The sequence below is a fragment of the Tubulanus polymorphus genome, chromosome 7 (assembly GCF_964204645.1).
Source record: "Tubulanus polymorphus chromosome 7, tnTubPoly1.2, whole genome shotgun sequence".
Lineage (NCBI taxonomy): Eukaryota > Metazoa > Nemertea > Palaeonemertea > Tubulaniformes > Tubulanidae > Tubulanus > Tubulanus polymorphus.
Window position 1 is genome coordinate 12,095,307 of NC_134031.1, and position 27,562 is coordinate 12,122,868.

General features: G+C 36.1%; 1 protein-coding gene across 3 annotated transcripts in view; it reads left to right on the top strand.

Moving 5' to 3' along the window:
- LOC141908713 (uncharacterized) overlaps positions 1–25,398 on the top strand; it is a 112,953-nt gene extending 87,555 nt beyond the window's left edge. For all 3 annotated transcript variants that reach the window (XM_074798870.1, XM_074798871.1, XM_074798872.1), the window contains 3 exons: positions 9,657–10,069; positions 17,795–17,952; positions 22,373–25,398. In XM_074798870.1, the coding sequence (XP_074654971.1) occupies positions 9,657–10,069; positions 17,795–17,952; positions 22,373–22,551 (750 nt within the window). In that variant the 3' untranslated portion in view covers positions 22,552–25,398. The remainder of the gene's footprint in view (positions 1–9,656; positions 10,070–17,794; positions 17,953–22,372) is intronic.
- The last annotated feature ends 2,164 nt before the right edge of the window (positions 25,399–27,562 follow it).

Sequence of the window (27,562 nt, forward strand, 5' to 3'; positions counted from 1 at the left end):
AGCATACGGTTAACGGGCCAACGTTGGCCCGACGACGAAAAGATGACCGTATCAAGAATTAATAATTTTGAAACAAAACTACGCTATACATATACCTACATAATATTTACTATCATATATTATGCTTAAATTAGAGCAAATGCATCATTAATAAATATTCGCCCCGCAGGGGTCGGCGTGGAAACGTTTGCCCCATGGCGAAGAGCCCCCATCTTGCCGACCCACTTCCAAATGCCCACTTGATCTGACTCAATGCCGACGTCGGGCCGACTAGAACTGTCAACTGGGGAAATAACGTCACGCGGGACATGACAAATGGTCTGTTTGCTGTAACCCGACCGACCCAGCTTCAAAGGTATCGATGTGAAAACTTTTTTTGGGGATTCATAGAAATAAATTTAATTTTTGATAAAAACGGCCGACCGACCCACTACCGATGTATGAGCTACGCATGTTTGAAGTCAAGTGTGCATCGTATGAAAACATGCCTCGAGTGTGTCTTAATTTAAGTTTTCCAGGAAACTGACAGTGTTCCAATAAGTTGCCATTTATTCTTAGTAACTATATTAAAGCTGGTAATGTTATAGACATTGTGAGTTTTCCGCTTTGCTCGGCTACCCGTACTGGCGGGTAGTCTAGAGAGGCCAATGAAAACTCCGGTTTGCTGAACTACCCCTCTTTGCGGGGATGCGGTATGATGTTTGATCTGACAGTTTCAAGTGGTTAATGGGTGTTTCAAGAGCTTACAACGATGCTTATTACTTCATGTGGTACATGATGGTTTAAAAAAAGATTTCATAATAATATGCTCACCGCGTGGGCTTCGTAGAAAGACCACTGCCTGTGGCCTTCCCAAATTTTAATTGTCCTGTCCGATTTGGTTTCGTCCAATTGAGAGACTGCCTTTTCCGGTAAGGGCATTTTTGGATCACATAAACTCAGGAAATGACTTACGCTTTTGGGCCCCTTCGTCGGTTCCACATGTTTCATTTGAGCTATAGACCACAATGGTGACACCATGATGGTCAGAAACTGACCAATTGAGATATCCCCGAGTCTGAACACTTGACTTGGAATTTCTGAAATTTTTCAAGTCATATTTGTTTTCAAACTACTGAGGAATCATTGCAAATTCATAAACTGACCATCACTGACCACCACTGACCAATTCAAACTTCTCGAATATGAAAACGATGTACCGGGTTAAGGTGTCAAACTAGAAAGGATTCGCCATGAATATTGAGAATTCGTAAATTGACCATCACTGACCAATTCATGCTTCTCGAATATGAGAAAGATATACTGCGTTACGGTGTCAAACTAGAAAGGATTCGCCATCGAAAATTCATGAATTGATAATCACTGACCACCACTGACCAATCCATGCTTCTTGAATATGAGAATAATATACCACGTTATGGTGTCAAACTAGAAAGGATTCGCCATCGAAAATTCATGAATTGACCATCACTGACCACCAGTGATCAATTCATGCTTCTCGAATATGAGAACGAAATACCACATTACAGTGTCAAACTAGAAAGGATTGGCCATTGAAAATTCATAAACTGACCATCACTGACCGCCACTGACCAATCTAATCTTCTCGAATGTGAAAATGACATACCGGTACCGCATTTGGTGTGAAGCTAGATAGGATTTGGCATTAAAATTCATAAATTGACCATCACCGACCACCACTGACCAATTCAAACTTTTCGAATATTAGAACGATATACCAGTACCGCATTTGGTGCTAAACTAGAAAGGATTCACCATTGAAAATTAATAAATTGACCATCACTGACCACCACTGACCAATTTCAACTTCTCGAATGTAAGAACAATATACCGGTACCGCATTTGGTGTGAAACTAGAAAGGATCCGCCATTAATTGACCATCATAAATTAAATTGACCATCACTGACCATTACTGCCCAAGTGAAACTTCTCAAATATAAGAACGATATACCACTACCGCATTTGGTATGAAACTAGAAAGGATTTGCCATTGAAAATTAATAAATTGACCATCACTGACCACCACTGACCAATTTCAACTTCTCAATGTAAGAATGATATACCAGTACTGCATTTGGTGTGAAACTAGAAAGGATTCACCATTAAAATTCATAAATTGACCATCACTGACCACCACTGCCCAAGTGAAACTTCTTGAATACCGTGGTCAAATTCGAAAGTGCTTGTCGTCGTATTGCTATTTCTACAGACCAGCAGTACGTTTTGCTACTGTTCATGAATGGCGTTGACATGATAGAAATATATTACCCATAAATAGTTAAACATCGGGATCACAGCACCCTCACTTGCCGCAGTGCATTATTTTCACTACATAGTAATGCTAATACATAAACTTTTTTACTACTTGACACGAAGCTTGACTCGAATCATCTGAACAGTACTGTGTTTGAAAACTCAACGAATAGAAAATGTTTGCGGGAAGCGCCTACAAATAAGTTATGATAGGATTAAATCTATGGTTAATCGATGCTTAAAAAACAATTAAATCACAAGATGACTAACACCAGTCTTTCAACCAATCAGCGCGATACCAATTAATTAAATCATTAAACGCATTGGGCTCCTTATATTTGAAATCATTTGTTTCAATAGTTGTTCTTTAGACTTGGCCACTTTTGTTTCAGAAAATCGCGAACTAGACCAGTGGTCACCAAGGCATTAGAAAAGTTTTGAAAATTCGACGGTAACGATTTTTTCGTCAAAATCTGTTTCGTTAATATTTTTCGTTAAGTTTTTTTTTACTCTTGTATAGAATTCACTATATGAAAAGTGTTCATAGGAATTGAAATTTGGTGTTTTCGTTGTGTGTTTCGTTATAAACAAGGTTAAATTCCAAACGTACATGAAATATGGAGCCTGTATCAGACGATATACACATCTAGCATTTTCTCTAACTAGGCCCTTTCCAAATGGCAATTGTTCCGTTTTTTAACGGCCGACATTCAGAGGCACCTAAAAACCGGTGGAAGCGCTTGAGATTTTCAGTGTAGGCCACATCGCACATCGACTCGGCTCGCGGTCGGTTGTTGATGGGAACACATCTGGTTGACACTAGATTCACAGTTGACAAATTCAGAAAACTTTTTCAAATGTCTTTGATAACATCATAAACATAGTATTCTTAATTACATTTCACTGATTCCATAGATGTGTTTTTATGAAAATTGCTCCAGTTATAACAGATTTACATACATGTAAAATCATCTTTTTCGAAATATTCAATTTTCTCCAATTTTGAAGAAATTCTGACACAATATCATCTCCACTCGACACATCATTTTACTTTGGCGCCTTTTAAGGGAGTGTCCCTTAAAGTTGAGTTCATACTTAGTCAAACAAGGAGATATGCCTGATTCCTTTTTAAAATTTAGATTTCGACAGATATCATCAAATTCAGCAGCTTTCATCAAGAAAGGGACAGCAGCTTTCAGTCATTCTCAAAAAATACCTTAAATGCAGTCCTAGGGTTGTGGAAAAACAGGACACGAAACATACTGAAAAATCCTTTGTTTGGTAGACTGAAATGATTGAACTCTTAAATAGCAACATTCAGAGAAACAAAAACATAAGAATATATTCTCGCCCACCCGTTAAAATAACAACGTAATGATATGAGGCCACGTGCCACGTGAAATCATAAGATTTCAATTAAAGATGACACGAAGCCTCATATCAAATGATATGAACGCAACAGAGCCTATTCATTCTCTTACAAGGATGGGTCTCCACATTAATAGGATAGGAGAATTGTGGGTTTGAATGATGAATACAACTGATAAAGTTTCACTGATTCTTACATATAAATGTTCAAAGGCCCTTTAGAGTAATCGAGTAAACAGGTGTGTTTTTAGGAGTCTTGAATTTAAATTCAAATCGGGTGTTCATGGCGACTAGAATTGAGAATTCTAGGGCTGGAGCAGGAAACGTGTGGGATCATCCGCCAAGGTATCGTCTTATATGAAGATAAAATATATGAAGAACATGTTCACAGGTTAACAAGGCCAAAAATCTTCCCCAAAATTTCGAATTTTTACAAGCAGAGATAATGTACTTCACGCTTTTGGTGCAGAAAAAATGCATGTCCACAAATTGTAAATTGTGTTTTCAAAGTAAACGATTGAGTGTGGAATTGTTTCGAATTCGGGGTTCTCCCATTATCACAACGGCGTTGTGATCACTCAAAATTACCCAAAACTTTGAATTCTCGCTGAACTACTACATCCCTATAACAAATGTATATTTCATATCAGGCGATTAACTTTGATCTGTGGTCAGTGGACAGCAGCTACGAAACATTTAAAACTACTACATTATCTTCCATCTATTCATATATATGATATAATATCTTCTTTAATGTTCAGTTTAAACGTCTTGAACGTAAAAGTCTGACAAGTTTCGCATATTGATACTGGTACGCACGTTCACGCAAGTGAAATGCGCATGTTACAGGCTCAAATGCGCACGTTACAATTACAAATCGTAACGTTGTTCGTTCAAAACCCAACGTGAAAAATCATTGGCACTTAGTGAGAAATTCCAAAGTTAGGTACCTACAATAGAAATCTGACAAGACTTTTCAAGCAAAAGAATCTAAATGTAAGAGCTAGTAGTACTAACGAAGGATTCGGGCAATATTCCGTGTCATTTCTAAAATCATTTAACCGGTAATTAGACAGTACTTGTGCAGCTTATACAGGTAAAAGAGGTGTTATATTTACGTTCAGGTCAAATGAAATTATTTGATACCAGACACGACTAAGTTGTTTCTGAAACAGGTAAATATAGCTATCAGGTCAGTATTGGTCAAGATTTGGTCAGTTGAATAGTTGTTAGAAGAAAGCCCACACCATATCTAATTATTTGACACCAAACACGACTGTGTTGCTTCTAAAATAGACAAAATTACTTTAGGATAAATATTGGTATTGGTCAAAAATTTGTCAGTTAAATAGTTGTTTGATCATAGCTTGCGCCATATTTAGTTGATCGACGCCCAAACACGATTTTATGGCTTTACTAAACATATAAATTACTCATGGGGGGTTATGGTTAGCACTGGTAACTGGTCAAGCATTGGTCAGTTAAACAATTTTTAGATTAATGCCCACATCATGTCGAGTTATTTGACACCAAACAACCTGATTGTTTGCAAAACAAAAAATTTACTATATGGTACTGATCATGCATTAGTCAGTTGATAGACCTAGGTCCACGACAAGAGTTATTTGATACCAAACATGATTGGATTGTGTCGTTTCGAAAATTTATCTGTGGTGCAATTTGTGGTTCGTTAGCTTCTTACTTCTTATTTTGAGGGCATTTTATCCTGAACCACCGAAAGACTGAATTACTAATTAATTCAACAGATCATTATTTAATGAAAGTGAAGATTAGTGTTTAACTAATAGTCCTTGTCTGAACAAAATGTCTCTGGTATGGGTGCTATGGAATCATGTCCTTAACTGTACACCGAACTGTATCTATTTTTTAGGCCAGCCGTAGGCTGAGCCTATTACTATACAAATGGAGCGAATTTGAATGACATGGTTTCCACACAAAAGGCTCTTTTACTTGCCAAGTGAGGGCATATTCGAACAAATCATGTATTTAAGCGTAATCCATTCTCGGAATCGTAGCGAGCAGAATTTTGAAATAGGGTTTCATAAAAATGTTTTCTGCATTTTGCACGAAAATTAAATCGGGAAAATTTCAATTTTTATCAGCCAATCAGGAAGTTGTGTCTTCCCTGTGATTGGTTAATCTGAAAATATCAGCAGCTGTTCACGTGAATTATCGTGATTTCATTACTGGTGCCAGTTGGGCAGCCGCGGATATCTACCGGAAGTGTTCCGGTTTGATATTTCGAGGTTTCTTTGAATTTTGAAGTGATATTGAAATCCGCTTAACACCGGCGGTAGATTGTGAAAACCCATTGCATGATATTTGTATTACTTAATCAATGAAAAGCGTCGGGGCCGCGGCAGTTTTCGCGATTCAAGTAGCGCAATAGCGTACTTCTTCGTGTTCGTCCACCTCAATTTTTCACTCCGCCGATCTCTGACACGGCTCTGTCGCCGTTGGCGCTGTGATTGCACTTTCGTACCACCAAAATTTTTTATTTCTATATCAGGGAGGTCTGGAGAATAAAAAAGTCAAAATTTGGATATCAAATAGGCCTGATTTCATCGAATAAGTCGACCATGGTCGTTACGTTTCTGTACTAATTACCACCTAAAACCGTCTGAACAATTTTGTCACAACCAACATTTCGTTTACAGAAATCAGGTGTTCACGTGAACCCGCGGTATCGTCTACTGTTTTACTTCCGGGTTTTATTTTAAGATTTAAAATTGTATTTCAAGATCGATTTCTATGAAATCTTTAGTTGATTTGGTGTTTGGGAGGAATTTTTATTTGCTCTACAGAAAATTCATCCTTGACAATTGCGCAAGGTTCGCGAAAAAATAGGTTTTACCAAATCGGTTGTATGACCTTGATATGCACATTAGCCATGTGCTCGAATTGCAAATTCGATCAAATTTTATGTTAAAAATGTTAAATCCAATTCGCTTTCCGAGAGTTAATGGTATGCTGCATGGAACAAAGTTGTTTTGAGATGGGTCTTGAAGCTATTGAGGTCGAGAGATAACCATCTAGATAGTTCGTGAGAGTTCCAAAGTTTTGAAGACGCTTTAAGGTAATGTCTTGATATTTGGTTTATACGTGTATCTACCCTAGACACATCTTCAGGCCGAAAACTGGCCCTGTCAGATTCAAGATGGCCGACTGGCAGCCATTGTTATTCCCCAAAATCAGCACTTTTTACACATTTTTGAAGTTTTCGAGGGAAATTTCCAAAAGTCACTTTTATCAATAACCTTGATCATTCGTATATATTTGTATCCCCCACGGGCCCATCGGCATGAGAACAATTGGGTCGATCGGACTCAAGATGGCTGTCCTGTGACCTTCTTTGTTCCCAAAAATGTCAATTTTGGTCTGAATTCTGAGTCCTGTAGCTTTCTAATGGTGTGCCATTTTTCATTGCAATTTGTAATGGGTATTCTTTGGAAAGGGATCTTTTATATCCGAGAGGGTATTTTTGACCAGGCAATTATGACACAATTGGGGGCCATCTTGGGGTCATCAGTACTCATTCGTAGGTGGAAAAAAAGTTTTTCCACATCATATTGATACTTAAGCATATTTTGCTACCATAATCAATTGGAAAGTTGTAGCTCATGACATGTTCTATGATCGAGGTGAGTTTCAAGGTCATTGGTTTTTGTTTATGGCCACCAGGGGGCGTTGAACAATACAATAACTTAGTATTTCTATATTACATTCGTACCTATGCATATTTTGCTACCACAATCAATTGGAAAGTTGTAGCTCATGGCATGGTCTATGATCTTGGTGAGTTTCAAGCTCATTGGTTTTTGTATATGGCCACCAGGGGCGTTGAACAATACAATAACTTAGTATTTCTATATTACATGTGTTCCTGCTGTCTTTGTTAACACACGATCGTACTATGTAAATGATATTGAGCAGGGAGTGTATATTGATAAATATAACCCACAGATTACATCATTTATAAAAAGCAAATCTGACAGGCTGGCCATTGTGCCCCTTGTTATTATTTTCATGTTACTAACGTAATTGGCTATGATGTTTTCAAGTGGTCTTAAGTACCGCTAATAGCCGAAAGTCGTTGATTTATGTGAAATTTACATACAGCGCCACCCGTTGATAGTAAAACTAACCCGAGCAATACAGGTGTTAAATAGATACACTAGCAAACGGGCATTCTCATAATAGCGCATATGTTCAATGTACTGTTTCATTTTGAACACACAGCTGACGGTCCAGACGAAGTTAGAATTTAAAAATTGAAATCTAGGCTATAGACAAATTTCCCGTGCACAACACAGATTTCTGATATTGTTTCCATATAAAATGTAGATTGCCGTTAAAGTTTGGATTGCGATGTTTGTCTTGAAATTTAGGGATTATTATCGGAATGTGACTGCCTTGTGAGCTAACTACTTTTGACAGGATTAGGATTAGGGTTAAGATTAGGATTAGGATTTTTATTTACACTCCAACCATTTCTATGGTACCTGAGCTACCACCAGCGCCATCTATTGACCATAAATTGAAGCTTCTGTCAAATTTTACTACAAGTGCTGCCATAAATCATTCTGTGGAATCTTAATAGCCTTTTTTTCTTTACAGTGTCTCTTTTCTTAACAAGTCACTGATTCAACAGGCAATATAATTTTTTTTAGGAAGGGGGTAAAAACTTGAGAACTAGGTACCGGGTATAATACCACCTAGTGCTAGAGGGGAGGCCTAGTAGTTTTGCCAAAAATTCATAAACACTGATTGAAGAAAGAATGAATTTTTGGTTTGACACATTTCTTCAGCTTCAACATTTTCACTGATAAGAGGAAGTCACGGGTGATTTATCATTTACACATTCGTAAAACTTCTCGAATAAATATGGCAGATAGCACAAAATACACGTCTCTTGTTAAAGTTCTTTTTGGCGTTGCTAATTATTAAGTGATTAAAATAATGAATAACTCTCATCAACTTTTAACTTTTGAGGTGATGGTAAACTGGTACATTACTTCCATAAGGCCTAGCTACCCTTGATCAGTGATATGATATTAAAAATATTTTTTTTAAATACAATTTTTCCCTGCCTACCTACCCGACCAAATTTTTGACATGAACCGTAAACCAAGGTTTTTTGGCCTTACCGCGCACATGCGGGTATTTAAATGGCTACTAGATGTTAACTGCGCTGAGGCATCTACAGGATTGCACTCGAAAGTGCTTATTTTGGGTTTTGAAATGGTGCTTATAAGTGCTTATTTAAACCTGAGCCTTACTATTATGGACCCTGTATTCATTAGCATAACAAAACAATGTAAATGAAACCACGCTATGGGCTTCGAAAGCCATTTTTCAGCATTTTGCAAGCCTGTGCTAGGTAAACTAATTTTGCCAATTCAAAATTCATTTCTGGATGCTAATTCCTTACTGAACAAATTGATGCATAAGATTCACTGTTAAATTGATTAGTAACAAAATACTGACTAAAATGTCGCTTGGAGAGCATATGACAGACTGTAGTAATTTTCAACAATGTGGCTCCGGTTATGGAGTCCGTAAATGGAGTGTGATAGTCTTTGAATGGAGTGTGATAGCTCCAGTTACGGAGTACGGTTAGCGCGTGCGCAATACAGTAGAATTCTGTAACCAAACGAAAAAAATAGCAGAGTCCTTTACCCACTGAGCCACAGCACGCCACTGAAAGATGGATGAGTTGCTATATATATAGAGCCTCACCTAACCCTAACCCTATTCTTTCACACATGTGCGTACGTAGATATAATGCAGATTCCCCTGTAACTGGTGCCAGTAATTATTCATTTGCTTTTTAAATGAATGTTCGAAAACTTGTTTGGTCCAAATAATTTTGGGACACACCACTGTTCAGGCCCTGAATTTAATAACAGTGTTAGCTTGTTTTGGGCTCTCTAGTTACCCATCAAAGGCTTGAAAGATCTTTAACCATTACTCTTGATCTTCATATTTTTAGTATAAAGTACGTCAACATCCACCAGAGCGATCAGTTGGTGTTCCTGAATATCATCATTATGCAGAACCACTATATCATGAGTTACATTCAGAAGCTCAATTATCAAAAGATTGGCAAGTTTCACAGAAATATCAGTCATCATTGGATAACCAGCAGCCAAAAATCCATCAAACATTAGAATGTTCACCTGGGATTAATACGCTGCCGAATTCGTCATTATTTACACATAATGATCAGTTATCATGCACACCACCTCCACCAAGAGGAATGGAAAGTGATCTCACTAAGAAAAATGTTGATGACATATCTTCTACTATGAAAAATGCTGCATGCTCACCAATGAGATATTCTCAGCATACTGCTAACAGTGGCATATCACCAAGGCAATCATCCGATGAGTTGTTAGATTTTCGGTTGGTACCATGATCTCAAGCTATAGCTTCAGTCTTAGAACTGTTCTTTTGCTTTTGCTTGTGCTTTCTTTTCTCAAGTCATTCTTTCAGTTAATTAGAAACAATTGTGAAAACATTTGTGATTTTTAGCCCACTTGTGACTTAACTCCAAGCGGCTATTGCGTTCACTTTTCGTCTGTCGTCCATCCGTTCGTTCGTCTGTCCATAGACGCAATCCAGTTATTTTGGGTAGTTTTAAAGACGCATCAATGAAATGTCTTTCTATTTGTTTTATAAATGTATCTACCCTAGACACATCTCCAGCTCAAAAACTGGCCTGGTCAGAATCAAGATAACCATTGTCTATAGTTTCAGAAGAGTATCCAGTTAAATTATAGCTGCAAAGCAGCGATAATGGGTTTTCTGCGAATCCGCACAATGCTATTCAGGAGAAAGGAATTATCAAAACTTTAAATGCTGATACATACAATATAATGTATCGACAGATTTGAACCTAATATGCAACCACTGTGTACACGTCTTATGTGATTCAGCTTTGAAACCGAACTTACGTAGTCGTTAAATAAATAAATATGAATTGATTAGACCAAGCATTTAGTTTGTATCACCACGCTTTAAAAATGGATCTGTGCTATTGAGAAACTCATCTTAAGAATCTGCCGAGTCAGTAGGTGTTGAATACATTAACTGATATAAGAACGTGTTAGGATTTGGAATAGATTTCAAGGAATTAAACTTTTTATTGAAATATTTGAATGAATACATATATTGTACTGTAGATTCAATCGATAGGTTATGAATTGCTTTGGTCTGGGTATCGGGTGGTTGATTTTGGCTTTGAAGGATTACTAATTCTATACTGATAAACAATTTAAACCTGCAACACGAGCGTAAATATCAAACCTATTCCACTAGTTACGTGTGTTTCCTAATGAACAGTCACTCCTAATTATTAGAAAAATAATGTTCATTTCATTAGGCCTATAGAAATTCATTACCTTTTTGAAAATTCTATAATGATATTTCTTCTGTCCTAATTTTCATTGCTGTCGAACCAATGATATGCTTTGTAAATATGATATGATAAAATAAGTTTGAATTTTGATTAGATTTAAATATGAGAATCAAGCATAACGTGTGTTCTTTCCACTTGTCTTACTTTCTCTCGATAAGAGTTCCAGAGTTTCAAAATCAAATCCAAAATTGGCAAATAGGTACGTAGGCCTAAATGAAATAAACAATTAGTCACTGCAAACCTGTTCCAGTGTTATATCGATCGTGTTAATCGCTTTGCTTGAGTTGAAAGAATCAGACCGTCTATGGTATGATGCAACATTGGTCTATGAGAGTTACCTTGGTGTTGACTGACTGCCCTTGACCATTCAACTTCATGTGTTTGACATTGGAATCAGCATTACCCATGAACGGCAAAATATTCATAGAACATGAAAACCTATATACATGTATACAGTATTCCAACTTTCACCAATGTTGAATATTTGAATGAACATTGGCTTATTTCAATATTCTAAAGCAGGAAATAATAAGCCCAATCAATAGGCCCTATTCCCATTGGTATAATACGTACAGCTGTACTATACACTAATCTGTCGAGATTGGAGAAATCGGTTTACCAAACCTACGTACAGCAAAATGTACAGGCCTACATAATGATTTCTTGTTTTCTTGTATACAAGCCTTGATCACATGAACGTTTTGGATCTAGGTTTGACTATAAACGTCAGGTCAGCAGACAAGGCCTGAGCAAAATTTAATCACATGGCTCAATTAGCCTTTCTGCGTGCGAATACTTTACTGCATTGTTTTAATAATATCGAGTGAAAAGTTCATATACTGAATTAGATTTTAGGCTAGTCCTGACCCAATCCTATCCATGTTATAATGGCACCAGTATAGTAACATCAGTGTTGGGCCAACGAGAGGGAAAAAGTTATATTTGTACTACGTAGGCATGGTAGTTCACTCAATACTTAAAACGCTGTTGTTACCCCTACATGAATGTACAGTAATTTCCTCAGATTAACCTATATAGGCCTAAGTACGTTGACGCATGCGCATTGAAAAAAAATCCGGCGGTAGTCCAGATTTTCCCACTGAGCCACATTTATCAACTGCACAGTTGGTAAATGGAGGTCACCGTACAATCACGTACGGGTAACAACTTCGTACTTTACATGGTATCCGCTATTATAATAAGCCTAGACAAATTAATACCGGTAGGTTTCTTAGTTCCCATATTTCTCACAACCGAACCAATTCTAACCAACCAGTATATTTTAGTCGTTGTACGCACCAAACGGCAAAGGCCTATATAAAACTTTTTGTCAACTGTGTGTTCCGTAGTAGGCTATCAATAATCACCTGGGCTGCGTTTTTCAAAGCGGTGATAAGCCCTATCCCGGTGATAAATAGCTATCCCGGTGTTAAACATTTTTATCACTGGGATAGTGTGTTTTTCAAACCTGTGTTAACTTTATCACCGGGATAAAATCAGCTATCCCAGTGATAAAGTTAACACACCTCCAATGTGGTGATAGCAACACTATCACCAGGATAAATCATCAAAATGGCTGCCATTTTTTATGATGATATCTATCAACAATGAATTTATAGACACCCACGCCGCTATTGATATCACGAAACAGTTAAATTTGCAATCAATGATTATTCAGAAAATGAAGTGAGACAGAAGTATAGATTAAGTTCGGAAAATATCACACGAATAACAGATTTAATTGGAGAAGATATAACGTATGATACACAACGTTCCAAAGCACTTTCTGCTGAGTTACAAGTGAAGGTTGCTCTCCGATATTACGCAACAGGTAGTTATTTGGAAGCACTGGGTGATACATTTGGTCTTGTTAAATCAACTGTTTGGAAATGTGTCCATAGAGTATCAGAGGCGCTTGGCAGGAAAAGTAACAAATATATAGTCTGGCCGACCACAGATCAGGATAAAAATCGAATATGCCAAGGTTTCTACGATTTTGGAGGTTTTCCTAATTGTATTGGTGCAATTGATTGTACGCAGATTCGTATCAAGGGCCCGCAAGAGAATGAAAATGCATATGTCAATAGAAAAAGATTTCTTTCAATAAATACCCAGGCAGTATGTGACCATACAGGTATGTTTTGCTTCTTGTTTGTTGGTTTATTCTGTCAGTATCGAGTTTATCAGTAAATCAACTTTCTTTTAAATAGGTAAATTTATCAATGTTCGTAAACTTGGGCTTATCGGAGCATTCCTCTTTTGGACGTATTATCAGTACATGTGCATTCAGGTATACCGTATGCAGGAATAAGGAATACCTGAAGGGACATACCAATTGCCGGTCACTCATAGTATATTTCCGCTGGTGTTTGCTGTCTGAATGTTCAAAATGGGATGGAGAGTGCTTAAATAGAATCTACGCGGAGAGAAAGTCAGTTATGTTACTATCAGAGTTCAACATTTCGTTTAGAAGCTGTTAGTAGTCGAATCTGAGAGATGAATTTTATGTGAGGAAAAATATGTAATAATAATAATAACAATCACCAGAATTACAAGAGGGTTTTCGACGAAAGTCAGAAAATAATATAATAATAATAATAAAGATGCAACTATCACAATCTTCATGATGATAATGAGTTTATTTACATGTTATACGTTTCGATCGATTTCGACTCATCTCTGAGTCCTTTTCAAGAAATGACATGAAAAGATACAAACTATACATAGTATACTATTACTAATTACAGAGAATATCATGCAGGCATGAAGTGGCCTAGTTTACAAAGTACAAATGAATATTAAACATATCTAATATTGCCATTGTCGTTCGCCAAAATCAGAACGTTTTACATATTTACATTACACTTTACACAAGTTTTTGTGGGAAATTTTCAAGACCCTTTGATCAATAACCTTGATCTTTCGTATATATTCTCAAGGGCCCATCAGCAAGAGAAAATTCGGGGCAATCGGACTCAAGATGGCCGCCCTGTGTCTTTTGTGCCCAAAAATATCAATTTAGGCCTGAATTCCGAGTCCTTTAGCTTCCTTCTGGTTCGCCATTTTTCATTGAAATTTGCGTTAGGTATTCTATGCGAAGGGTTTTTTGGCCCATTAGCACTCAGGAATTTCACTATGTAGTGTCATTTACTCCTCAGAAAAACCCAAAGTTCATCACGATATCGAATAGCTCATTTGCTGTTTATTTGCATGCATATTTGATAGTAAATAGTCAAGGCTTTCATATTACAGTAGACTGCGGTTGCCTCGGAGCTGACCGTCTCGGTTAATCGGTTGCCTCGGATCAAAAATGAATACCCTTTTTTTTCTGTAACACATTCTCAATTAGAATATATTGCTTGGCTCGGAGCCGACGTTCATCACGATATCGAATAGCTCATTTGCTGTTTATTTGCATGCATACTTTATAGTACTCTATAGTAGTCAAATTTTTAGGGAAATTTTGAAGACGCTGTGATCAATTACCTTGATCTTTTGTATGTATTTGAATGCCCCAAGGGCCCATCAGCCGAAGAAAAATTGGGTCAATTGGACTTGCCGTCCTATGACCTTTTTAGTGCCCAAAAATGTCAATTTTGGCCCGAATTCCGAGTCCTGTAGCTTCCTACTGGTATTCTATTTCGCATTGCAATTTGATCAGCCAATCATGACGCATTTGGCGGCCATCTTGGTGTCATCAGTACTCATTTATAGGTTTGAAAAATGTTTTCCACATTATATTGATACCTTAGCATATTTTGTTACCACAATCAATTGGAAAGTTGTAGCTCATAATGTGTTCTATAATTTTCAGGGATGAGAATTCCCTGCGGATCCGCAGGAAACTGCATTTTGGTATGGAAAATATCAATTTTCCAAATAGTCCAAAAATGTAAAACTATGGGGGGTGATCATCTCATTCAATTGGTCTGGCACGATCGGTAATCAGGTGAACCGTAAAAGCGTTCAGTGCCTGTTTTACTTGTCGTCGCGTAAAAGTATCGCATTTCAATGCATATTCATTGCAACACTGATTTTGTATCTACATTGGTACTACGATGAGTGTGTATGTATTTTATCGATCGGTTGCAGGCACGCGCGCACGGCAACTGTAGTAATGTCAGGGATGAGAATTCCCCGCGGATCCGCGGTTTCCCGCGGATTTCGGTATTGAAAAATATCAATTTTCCAAATAGTCCAAAAATGATGTAAAAGTATGGGGGGGTCGATGATCTCACTCAATTGGTCCGGCGCGATCCGTAATCAGGTGAACCGTAAAATGCGTTCAGTGCCTGTTTTTCTTATCGTCACGTAAAAGTATCGCATTTCAATGCATATTCATTGCAACACAGTGATTTTGTATCTACATTTGTACTACGATGAGTGTGTATGTATTTTGTCGATCGGTTGCAGACACGCGCTCGGCAACAGTAGTAATGTATGTAGGCCTACTTACTGTTGTCACGCGTATGTGGCGAACGCCTTCAGATATTATAATAATGCATGTAATGCATGAGATGCTGAATGTCATCGTTTGAGGATGTACCACGTTGGAACTAGCCATTACCTTCCAAAATGTAATAGTCGTCCCTGGGTTCAAGATCGCTTTAAGTGCTTGGAAAACGCTTTTAATTTCTAAAATTAATATAAATAATAAAAAAATATGGAATCATATATAATTTGTCTATTTGTATTGGTATCAATTGCTAAATTGTAGCTCGTGACATGCTCTAAGATTTTGGTGAGTCTCAAGGTCAATAGTTTTTTCATATGATCACAAGGGGGTGCTGAATATTGAAATTGTTAGATTGTGAGCATTTGAAAAAAACTTCCCAGGTGGGCATAGGGTCCCTGCATCCCTAGTTTGGGTATATGGTCAAATCAGAATGCTGTATATTCTCGCTAACAACTAAGTGATGAGTTTGTTTTCTTATAATGAAATCTCGCAATTGAAGGTTGAAAATTTTTGAAAAAGCTTGTAAGTCCAAGGGTTTCAGCTGTTTTCTACCTATGGTCATCTGGTAGATTGATGAAACTTGTTCATTGCTTTTCTTTTTACTGCAGAATTTGAGTACTATAGTTATTAATTAATTAGTTATTAATAATATCTATTGCGTTCACTTATCCAGTTATTTTGGGAAGTTTTGAAGACGCGTCAATGCAATGTCTTGATATTTGGGTTGCACATGTATCTACCCTTGACACATCTTCAGCCCAAAAACTGGCCCTGTCAGAATCAAGATGGCCTACTGGCAGCCATTGTTGTTCGCCAAAATCACTTTTTACACATTTTTGAACTTTTTGAAGGAAATTTTGAAGACACTTTGATCAATTACCTCGATCTTTCATTTATATTGGAATCCCCCAAGGGCCCATCAGCATTACAAGAATTGGGTCAATCGGACTCAGGATGGCCGTCCTATGACCTTTTTAGTGGCCAAAAATATCAATTTTGGCCCGAATTCTGAGTCCTGTAGCTTCCTACTTTTTTGCCATTTCTCATTGCAATTTGTGATGGGTATTCTTTGGAAAGGGATGTTTTTATACCTGAGACCGGTATTTCTCATCAGCCAATTATGACGCAATTGGCGGCCATCTTGGTGTCATCAGTACTCATTCGAAGGTGGGGGTAAGTTTTTCCTCATTATATTGATACCTTTTATATTATATTGATAAGCAAATTTTGTTGCCACAATCAATTGAAAAGTTGTAGCTCATAACGTTTTCTATTATTTTGGTGAGTTTCAAGGTCATTGGTTTTTGTATATGGCCACCCGGGGGCGTTGAATAGTAGAATAACTTAGTATTTCCTTATTAGATTGGTACCTAGGCATATTTTGTTACGATGATCAATTGCAAAGTTGTAGTATGACATGTTCTTTGATTGTGGTGAGTTACAAGGTCATTGGGTTTTGTATATGGTCACCAGGGGGCATTGAATAGTAGAATAACTTAGTATTTCCATATTAAATTGGTAACGAGACATATATTGTTATCACAATCAACTATAAAATCCGCTGCTGACATGTTCTATGATTGTGGTGAGTTTTAAGGTCATTGGTTTTGTATATGGTCACCAGGGGGCGTTGAATATTGAAGTTGTTAGATTGTTGAGCATTTGAAACCACTTCCCAAGTGGGCATGGTGTCCCTGGACCCCTAGTTTAGATTTATTGCTGAAAATATATTACATATGTTAATTACTTCTGTAAGTATATACTAGTAATTACAGAGCAAAATAAATATATTCATAAACGACATCAGATTGCGCATTTACCAAGAAGGACCCATTTGTGAAGTTTTCGAGAAAGATTTTGAAGACGCATCAATCAATTATCTTGATCTTTCACATATGTTTGGATCCCACCATTGACCATCAGCATGAGGAAAATTTGGTTAATCGGTCGCAAGATGGCAATCTGGTTAACTTAAGTGCCCAAAAAGTAATTTTTGCCTTGAATTCCGAGACCTGAATTCAGTACATAAATTCAGATCTAGAATCCATGCATTATATAGTCGTAGGCTAAATGAATGTCCAAACCGTTTTCACCTATTTGATACAAGCCATTTTAATTGTGCCAAGAAAATTATTTTGAAAACCCAGTTTTTTTATTTTGCTAAAACAACATTAAAATATGTTTCAGTTGATTAAAATATTGGCAAAAATGGAAAAATGCATTGTAAATTCAAATTTTCTTTTTAAATGAGTAGATCTGTGACACCAGATGAGGTAATAGATGAGTCTGCTGCCCAGATTACGACAGGTCCAACACCAACATATAATATTGCTGCAATGTTGGATCCCACATTTAGAAGACGCGTACAGAATCATCACCACAGTTTGGATTCAGTAGAGAGATTAAATGCAGGTAAAATTGTTAAACATCTCTGACACAGAAACTAGATATTTATCATTTACCGTGGAAACAAGTTTTTAACAACCACAATGCATTACCAGTATTGTAATAGAGTTGCGATGACATTTAATTGAATCATTTACAGTAACGACACGATGTATGTCACACCTGACGATGATCTCTAGGGTGAGATCGAAACGTCGTGTCTTATATATATTTTAGATTCTTGTTTTTAAATTCTTTTAATCTGTAAATAGTGGGTTTTTATCTTATTATGTCAGAGATGTCTTGTTTCAGCAGAACTTCAGAAATTAAACCTGCATATTGTAATTTGATGATGATTTCACTAAAGGAGCTATAGTATGGAGGGGTTGCATTGGATGTCATCAATTCAGTCCCGTTATCCACATTTCACTCTTCACAATCATAGATCATGTCATGAGCTACAATTTTGCAAATGTTTGTGGGATCAAAATATGCCAAGGTATCAATGAAATATGAAAATACTAAATCATTCAGCTATTCAACACCCCCTGTTTGTGAACGCAAAAACTGGCCTGAGGCTAGAACTGCAATATATGGAGTTTATTTTGAACTGTCTCATAGAGTTAAGAGTACAGCAGTATTTATACTGGACCTTAGGAAATGCCTGCGATAAGGCTATACAGAAATAGTGCCGGTATAAGATTATTTACAATAAAATGTACTGAAACGAACTTGAGCATGAATTGAGATTTAAAATTAGCTAGAGGACTGTATTATGACCATTTAAATGTACAGAAATGCGACCAGGACCGCATAAAAATGTGGTTACAGTTATTCAAAGCTGGAACCGGTCTGAAAAGGACATTAGATAATGTACAGCTTGTCACAATATAATAATACACAATGGTTTATAAGACCGAACACATATGACAGTAGGATTATCTGTAACACTGGTGACCATATACAAAAGCCAATGACCTCGAAACTCAAACACAATCATACGACTTGTCATAAACTACAACTTTGCAATTGATTGTGGTTACAAAATATCCAAGGTACCAATGAAAATAGGCAAATTGCTTATAATACAATATTCAACTCCCGCTGGTGGTGAGAAAAAAAACCCAAGTCCACGTAAGATCAATGCTACGACCATGATAGAATTTATCAAATATCGAGTTTATAAGTCAAAAACCTGTCAATAATTTGCTGTGTTACCATGTGAAGATGCAAACACATACGAAACATCAAGATGATTGATTGATCGAAGCGTTTCAAAAATGTGTAAAAAGTGCTAATTTTGACGAACAACACTGGCTGCCAGTCGGCCATCTTGATTCCAATCTTGCCAGATTTTGGGTAGAAGATGTATCTAGGGGTAGAATTATGTATAAACCAAACATCAAGACAATCCAATGAAGCGTCTTCAAAACTTCCCAAAATAGGTGGATTTCGTCTCCGGATAGATGGACCTACAAACTGGTACTAATTTGACTGGTATTTAACTGGTACTATTCATGGTGTTCTAACAAAATGGAACTTCTGATAACATTAATCATGTGAATGGACATTTATATGACCAAAAAATTAAGTGACTTAGAAGGTACTAATTACTAATGTCTATTTCAACCTGACTTGAGAGCATTCCGGTTGGCCTAGCTCAGTCAGTTTTGGTAGTACATACCTGATAGAATTCTTGAAATCTAGGCTAAAGACGAATTTCCCGTGCACAACCCAAATTTTTGATATTGTTTCCATATAAAAAAAGGTGATAAATTTTGGGGTTTTTTGCCCTAAAATATTGCAAAAAAAATATTTCTACCTACCTACCGACTCGTCCTGAAAACTTGAGTCGTGTTACGGCAAACAGACAATTATTTTGGTTGCCTAAAGGAATGCTCTGAGAATCTCCATATCACAGGTTACTGTGAATAACTGGGGTTCGACCATTCAGAAGTTAAAAATGTACTTCCTCTATGTTTAAAGGATAAAAACTACTTTCACTGTCGGCAAAACCATAATATCACAAGTACTACGCTGCATTGACCAATAATGTACATAATATTAATTAGAACTCCACTGTTTACTCAATTTGACCTCTAAACATACAGCTGGTGCTTATAGTAGTAATTGAGATCATCATCTTCCCTGAATAGAATGCAGCTATCTATATGCGAGAGCCTGGGTGAATCTACATTCTGCTAGCATTAATTACAATATCATTTGACAGATTTACTTGAAACTTATGTGACATGTGTACGTTATGCAGGTACCTTGAGGTAGGGCTAAAGGATCTTTGATTTGACACAAACACAAGCTCGTACAGTACACTACTAAAGGTGATGCTGTGCCGCATGCACGTTTGACATGAAAATAGGCTGAATAATCGTAGCAGAAGATGAGCGCTGTGTTTTCTGTTCCATAGAATTTGTAATAGATTGTAATTTCTAATACTAAGCAGCAAACTATAAGGTCTGTCGAGGTCTGAATATTGTAGTGGTAAATTCCAGGATTTAAAACGATCTAATAGCCGATTTCTTCTGTACCTGTATTTTAGCTTCCGCGGCCAACATTGGAAGAGGTATCCAAGACCCAATATTCCACCCTCTGATATGTGACATCATATAAATTTTAGGCCATCCCAAAATAATGGTCTGTTTGCCGTAACCCGACCGACCTGACTTCAAAGGTACCGAGTGAAAACGTTTTCTGGGATTCATTGAAATAAAAACATTAAATTTTTGATAAAAACGGCCGACCGACCGACCCACTGCCGACGTATGAGCTACGTATGTTTGAATTCAAGTGTGCATCGTGGGAAAACATGCCTTGACATGTGGCCTAGTTTAAGTTTTCCAGGAAACTGGCAGTGTTCCAATAAGCTGCCATTCATTCTAATAGTGACTATATTAAAGCTGGTAACGTTAAGCATGCACACATTCAATGTACTGTTTCATTTTTAACACAGAGATGACGCTCTGGAAAAAGTTATAATTTTAAAATAATTCATGAAATCTACGCTATTAGACAAATTTCCCGTGCACAACGTAGATGATTTTTTGCGATATTGTTTCCATGTAAAAAAGCCCAAAGGTGAAAAATTTGTTGCTCAAAAATTTTTCCAAAAAAAAATTTCTACCTACCTACCGACTCATGCTGAAAAGTTCGGTCGGTGTTACGGCAAACAGACAATTATTTTGGGATGGCCTAATTTGAATATTTTTTCATATTGTGAAACAAATTTTTTTGAAAATGTAAAATAGTTTCCCTGCTGCGCCTACCTGTACCCTACAAAATTTTGGACGTGGACCGTAAACAAATGTATATGTTTGGTCTTATTTGACTACAAAATAATTCTTTAAGAAAGATAAAATACAATACAAACTGGTGGAACTTTGAAGTCACGAATTAAAAAGAATTTTCAAGCAATGCCCTTATTCAAACAACCTCTAGCTTTCAAGTTAAACCACACTTTGCCCATGGGCAATTTATTTGAATGAGTTTATTGCTCGATGTTATTCCCCTAAACTTGGAACATTAGTACTTCGCGCATGTGGGTCAGCATATCCATGTCATGAGCTGACCTCTAGGTGGCGCTCCTTCAAAAAAGCGGAACGTAACGAACTGATTTCAGTGAAATTTTTTTTAATGAATCCCTGTACGAAATTCTATCCAGCAAGGCAGAAACCCGTTATCGCTGCTTTTGCAGCTATATTATTGTAGCTATTCTATTTTTTAGCGCTTAGTACATCAAGGAGCACAATTGTCACGCTTGTACTGTGTCTTTCACTATTCTGCTTGTCACATAATTATGTAATTTATTGTATGATTTATAAATTGTATGTATGTTCCTACTTGTTAGGATCAACTGTGTTGATCCTTAGAGAGTGGTTCTGAGAGTAACTTTCTGTTAGCTCTTGGTGGCACAAATTGTAACCAATGGATATACACAACTGTCATTAGAAGTGAAATAGTAGTGGAATTGATATGGTAAGTTTCGTCCATCAGCTCTAAGCCATTTGGAAGTGCTGGGAGAAAATGTGCAAAACTTCACTGAATCTCTCCCCATTCTACATGCTATCGATGCTTGACCTTGTTTCCTGACATCACAGGGAAAGCCCCTCAGAAGGGCATCACTTGGAAATCCCTCTAGAAGGGCTTTCCCAGTGACATCATAACAAGAGCTGTTCTACCATGTACTTGTGACTCAGAGGGGTAATCCATTACCATGTATATCATCAAAGTAGAACATGCTTAATACACAGTCTACAACGATTTCATCTTTATCAGCTGTTTATACGTCATTGAAAATCCATGAACAAATCGATTTTTGCTCAAAACTAAAATGTACTGAGTTGATCCTACTGGACCCATGGTCCTTTATGCTCTTGTTTTATTTTTAAGCTGCATCTAAAATATAATTCAAATAAAATTTAATTCAATTCAGTTAAATATGGTGCGAGTGAAACAGACGTATTCGATGATCGCCAGCAAGATGATGATGCTGCTCCAGCTGCTGGGGATGACGATGATGATGATGGAATGGTGGCAGTTCAAGGACAACGGAGAAAGTCTGACGGGAAGAGAGATTTAGATGGTAAACGAGGTAGCTGTAAACAACAATGAAGCAAGAAATATTAATCAATCTGGTATGAATGTACCGGTAATGCTCTGAATGTTAATGTAGCCATCTACATTGAAATGGATACTGTAAATACATTACTGTATCGATTTTAGGCATATATGATCTTGAGTAAAGGACAAGTTTGTTCTCAGTAAACCAGAACTCTTTATCCAGGTTCAGTTAAACATTTGATATAACCCCACGTTATGTGTTATGGTTAGTTTAATCCACCATGAAGAAAGTGGACACTGAATACTCTTGTGTGTAGATGTAGCTGTATAAGGTTTACTGAGGTTTGTGACAAATTGCTACTTATGATCCAAATTTCTGTATAAAAGTCCAGATGGATAGCCAATTGAGGTTGGCATTTTGTCATCTATCATAAGGAAACAGGAATTGGGGATGATATGTTTAATCTTTCATGAAGCTCGATGATTATGAGTCATTCTGGTTAGCGAGTATGAATATCGTACACAAATGTAGTAAGTACCCTGTAGTCTGTTAATTAAGAACATTTGAGGTTTTTTTTATCCTTCCGATACTCAGATTTTGGTTCTCATTGACCGGAGGAACAATGAAAAGTTTAAGTAAAGAAAATTCAATTTTTTTTAAATTCAGTTTTCTGATCCTACTGATACTCTAAAGGAGACTACTGATTTTATGATATAAAACTACTGATGCTTAATTAGAAACTACTGACAGACAAATATTCATTAAAACTACTGATGTGAGCTTACTTTTATTGAGATAGATATGCAATACTACTGATGTTGAAATTTTCTTCAAATTCGATTTAGGGCCTTCAATTTTAAAAATGTTTCAAATCTATAGATTTATGATTGTTTTTGTAATGATGGAAATCCTGGCAACAGTGTGACGATATTTAACGAGAGATATATAACTTATATTGATTTCTTTTCAATGTTGTAAGGAAGGTGTATATTTTGAGTCATTGGGGAAAACCCACTACCACAAGTATCCATGATAAATTGGTGAATGATTTTTTCTTCCGACCGCAAATTTACTAAATCCAGCAGGTTTGAGCATGCGCATTGGGGAACCTAACTGTGAGCAGTAGAAAAATCGCTTACCTGATAAATTATCATGCATTTGTGTGTGATTTCACGGAGATCGTGTCAATTGACGGATTTTCATACAAATTTCTTGGTTCAAGGGGACACATGGTAGGCTTTGTTAATAACTTGGACGACGGATCTTCTTTGAATTTATCATATCTAACTGTAAAACAAAACTGATTCCTGATATTTCCGTCTTGATATATGATCTAGTAATTTGAAAAAAATAAGTTTTCTCATCATTTGAATTCAATCCAATACAGTTTTCAATCTTTTTTTCTGCAGTCCTTCCAAGATTTTAAATAAAAAATACTCAAAGAAGGAAGCTATGATCCCTTCTTTTTTAATAGATCCGTGATCATGAAAATGAATATATTTTTATATAAGATTGTAAATTTTATTTTCCCCTTCAACCTTTTATTTATGCTGGTAAAATCAGTAGGCCTACCCCAACCAATTTAAAGGGCCTTAGTGTAGTAGGCATTTGGTCACTGGCTAGAAAAATTGCAAATTTCTTAAAAAGTTGCTGCAGTTGGCAGTGAATTTTGCTAAGATGGGCAGTGAATGGCAGTGAAATTCAAAATTTCTAGCCTAATTTTCCTGTAAAAAGTGCTTACCTAGGTTTGAAAAAAGTACGTTTAAGTGCTTATTTTTCCTATAGCCTTACAACTATGAGCCTTGTTTTGGCCTCCGGTCAAAGTTGGTCAAGACCGTGCTGTTTTACTTAATGACCTGACATCTAAAATGATGAATGAAAACACTGGTTCAGCGGGGGCATTGAATACCAGAATGGTCTGACTTTTAAGCATTTCAAAGCACTTCCAAGTGGGCTTGGCATCCCTGGACCCCTAGTTTCTTTGAATACCATGTTTGTGAAAGAAATTGAAGTGAATTCGCAACATATTAAAACCTTTCAAAGATCGGCATTGGTCCGCAGCAATTAGAAATTGCTTCCTGGGTTTTTTTTTCAGAAAATAGTGCTCAAATTTGTTAAAATAGGTCCTTGAAAATCCTTGAATTAAGTTGGGCCTGGAGGCTATGAACCCTGAAGGACTATTCAAGACATTGAATAACTATAATTATGTACATATGGTATATGATGAACGCCTTAACTGATAACAATGATTCTACTAGCAGATTTTGACCATCTAGACCTGGTGTTCGCTACAGCGAGGTAAAATGCTTATTCGGTACCAGAAAAAAAAGGGATCATTGTTCACTGGAGAGAAGCATTTAATTAGAGATGAGTAGGGGAATTTGGTTCTTGTAAAGTGTTCAGTAAGGCTGGTGTTTACTAAGTGAGGTTTTACTGTATTCTTCAGTAATTGTTTATTTAGATCAGAGATTTTAAATTTTTTAAAGATGTATTTAATTTATTTGACAAACTTTCTGTATATGGTGAAAACCTTTCAGTATGTCAATAGTTACAACTTGCACATATCATGTATGTAATCTTGTTTCTTGTATGATGGATCCATGCTATTAATTTAAGAATTGTATGTGTTTTTGTAATAACTTTGTATCTAATGTGCAAACCATATCCCACCATTGTTTAATGGGACATTATGGGACCACTTAAAATTGCATGTCGTGTAAGATTTGGTTACAAGTACTTTGTTTATAAATATTCACTTAATTAATACAAATAAGTATGCTAAATTAATTTAATTATTATTGAAACAATTAGCAAATATTCAATGATATATGAAGGCTATTTTTCTAATCTTTTCCTCACGTCATTGGTAAATCTATTTATGACCATTATATCACATATGTAGCAATAAATATACTTTCTCCATTAAATTCCTAGGCTATGGATATTACTTGAATTTTTGTTGATGACAGTCGGTAGATGGAATCAAGGCTTCTAGTAACTTGATAATTGCATTTTATTCCACAGGGACTTGTCACAATTGACAATGAATGAATAAAACCAGTATCAATGACCAACCCCAGTATCCCTTGTACAATGAAAAACAAGGGCATCAGCTATTCGTCCATCTGAAAATCACCTCTCCAATTCGTCCGTCCATTTGTTCGTTCGTTCTTACATCTGTCAACTTTTTCTTCAAATTGCTCCTTGTCCTACAGTTTTAATCAGATCAATTCCAAATTTGGTATGAATGTTCTATGGACCTAGGTCTATAAAGTTACAGAGAGCTATTTTAGCATTGGTTGACGTCTATGACGTCATGCCAATGCTAGTAAAATGGATCGAAAGTCGTAGTTGAAAAAAAGCGCTAACTCATCATTTTCATTGTAACTTCAAATTGTAACTCCGTTCTCGTAAAACATTAGACACAGCTGAAAATGACTCAAAATAATGTTTCGATTATTCCCTACAGGATAACGTCGCCGGATTTCTGATTAATTTGCCCAAAAAGTTTTTCTATTACATTTTTCTCGTTAGTTTTGTGGTAGATGAGAGAGGGGGTTAGCAATCGTGTAGTGATATGTCGGCATTGAAATTGGCAGAAAAGAATGGGGAATGGCCTCTTTAGAATAGAAAAGCATAAATTTATGTAACCCCGGTATATAAATATCATAGTTTTTAAATATCACTGTTATTCCTCTATCAGAAGTAATGAGATGAATTCTCAGTGGCAGAATACATATTTCTAGAGCAATGGAACGGTTGGCCTACTCATGACTGAAAGCCGGTATAGGTAAGTTATGTGATTGCGCAGGAACGCCTTTACTAAAGTTAAAACCATTTTATGATGACACGAAACATAAAACGGTACACAGTACCACCCAACCATAATACGATATCACCAATAAAGATAGATTATTTATTCAATTTTACCAGAGTTGTTTATTGGAGGAAAATATCATTGTTAAGTACGCTAAGAATAACCATGTTGTATCATCAATCAGTTGACTGACAGTTTATCATAAGATTCCATCGGTTCGGCTGTATTCTAAGATAAGTTTTTACTTAGATGCTCTGCCTGTCTCCTGCGCACTCAGGAGGCAGTAGCAGCCCCTTACAAACTCGGCAGATAGAAAAAGGAATAAAGCTTCAAAAAGTAATACAATGTTTAAAAATGATTCAAACTTTAAAACAGAAAAGGATATTAAAGCATCATCTTATATTAAACTACCATTTCCAACAAAAGCAGTAATAAACGTTCAAAATGAAGATAACAGATTATCGGAAATATGAAACATTATATAAAATTGATCAATATCCAGTAACTATAAAGATGATTCCTAAAATAGAAAAAGTTAATAATTTAAAAATAAATGTATTCAAATTAATGCAATTACCAGAGACAAAAGGTGAAAATATTAAAGATTATACATTAGAAGCATTATATTTAACAATATTATGATGATGAAAATGTTATAGATTTGTTATATTACAAAAAAGATGAAAATGAACATTATATGTGGTTAAAACAAAGAGATTTATTCTTATGAACAGAAAGTGATCACCATATTAAAATCTATCTATGTAGAAAATGTTTATCTAAATTTGTGACAGAAAAAGCATTACTAAAACATAAAGAATTATGTGATAATAAAGATTTTTGCAAATTAATAATGCCAACAGAAAAAGATTATAAATTGAAGTTTACTAATTATGAATTTAAAAATATAGTGCCATTTGTAATTTATGGGGATTTTGAATCGTTGAATAAAGAATTAACTGATCAAGATAGAAAAGAAATATATAACAAAAAGCAATTTTTAAAATCAATGGACAAAGGAAATGAATTAAATGAAGACATAATTCAAGACCCACCAATTATGAATACAATTTAAAAAGTTCATCAAAGAGCTGCTGCTTATGGAATTTATATGAAATCAAATTATCTTGAATTATATGGAAGTCAATGTATTTCTTTAAGAGGTGAAGATGTAGTAAATGAATTTTGTAATAGAATAATTGAATTAGAAAGTGATTTTGCACTATTATTAAATATAAATAAAA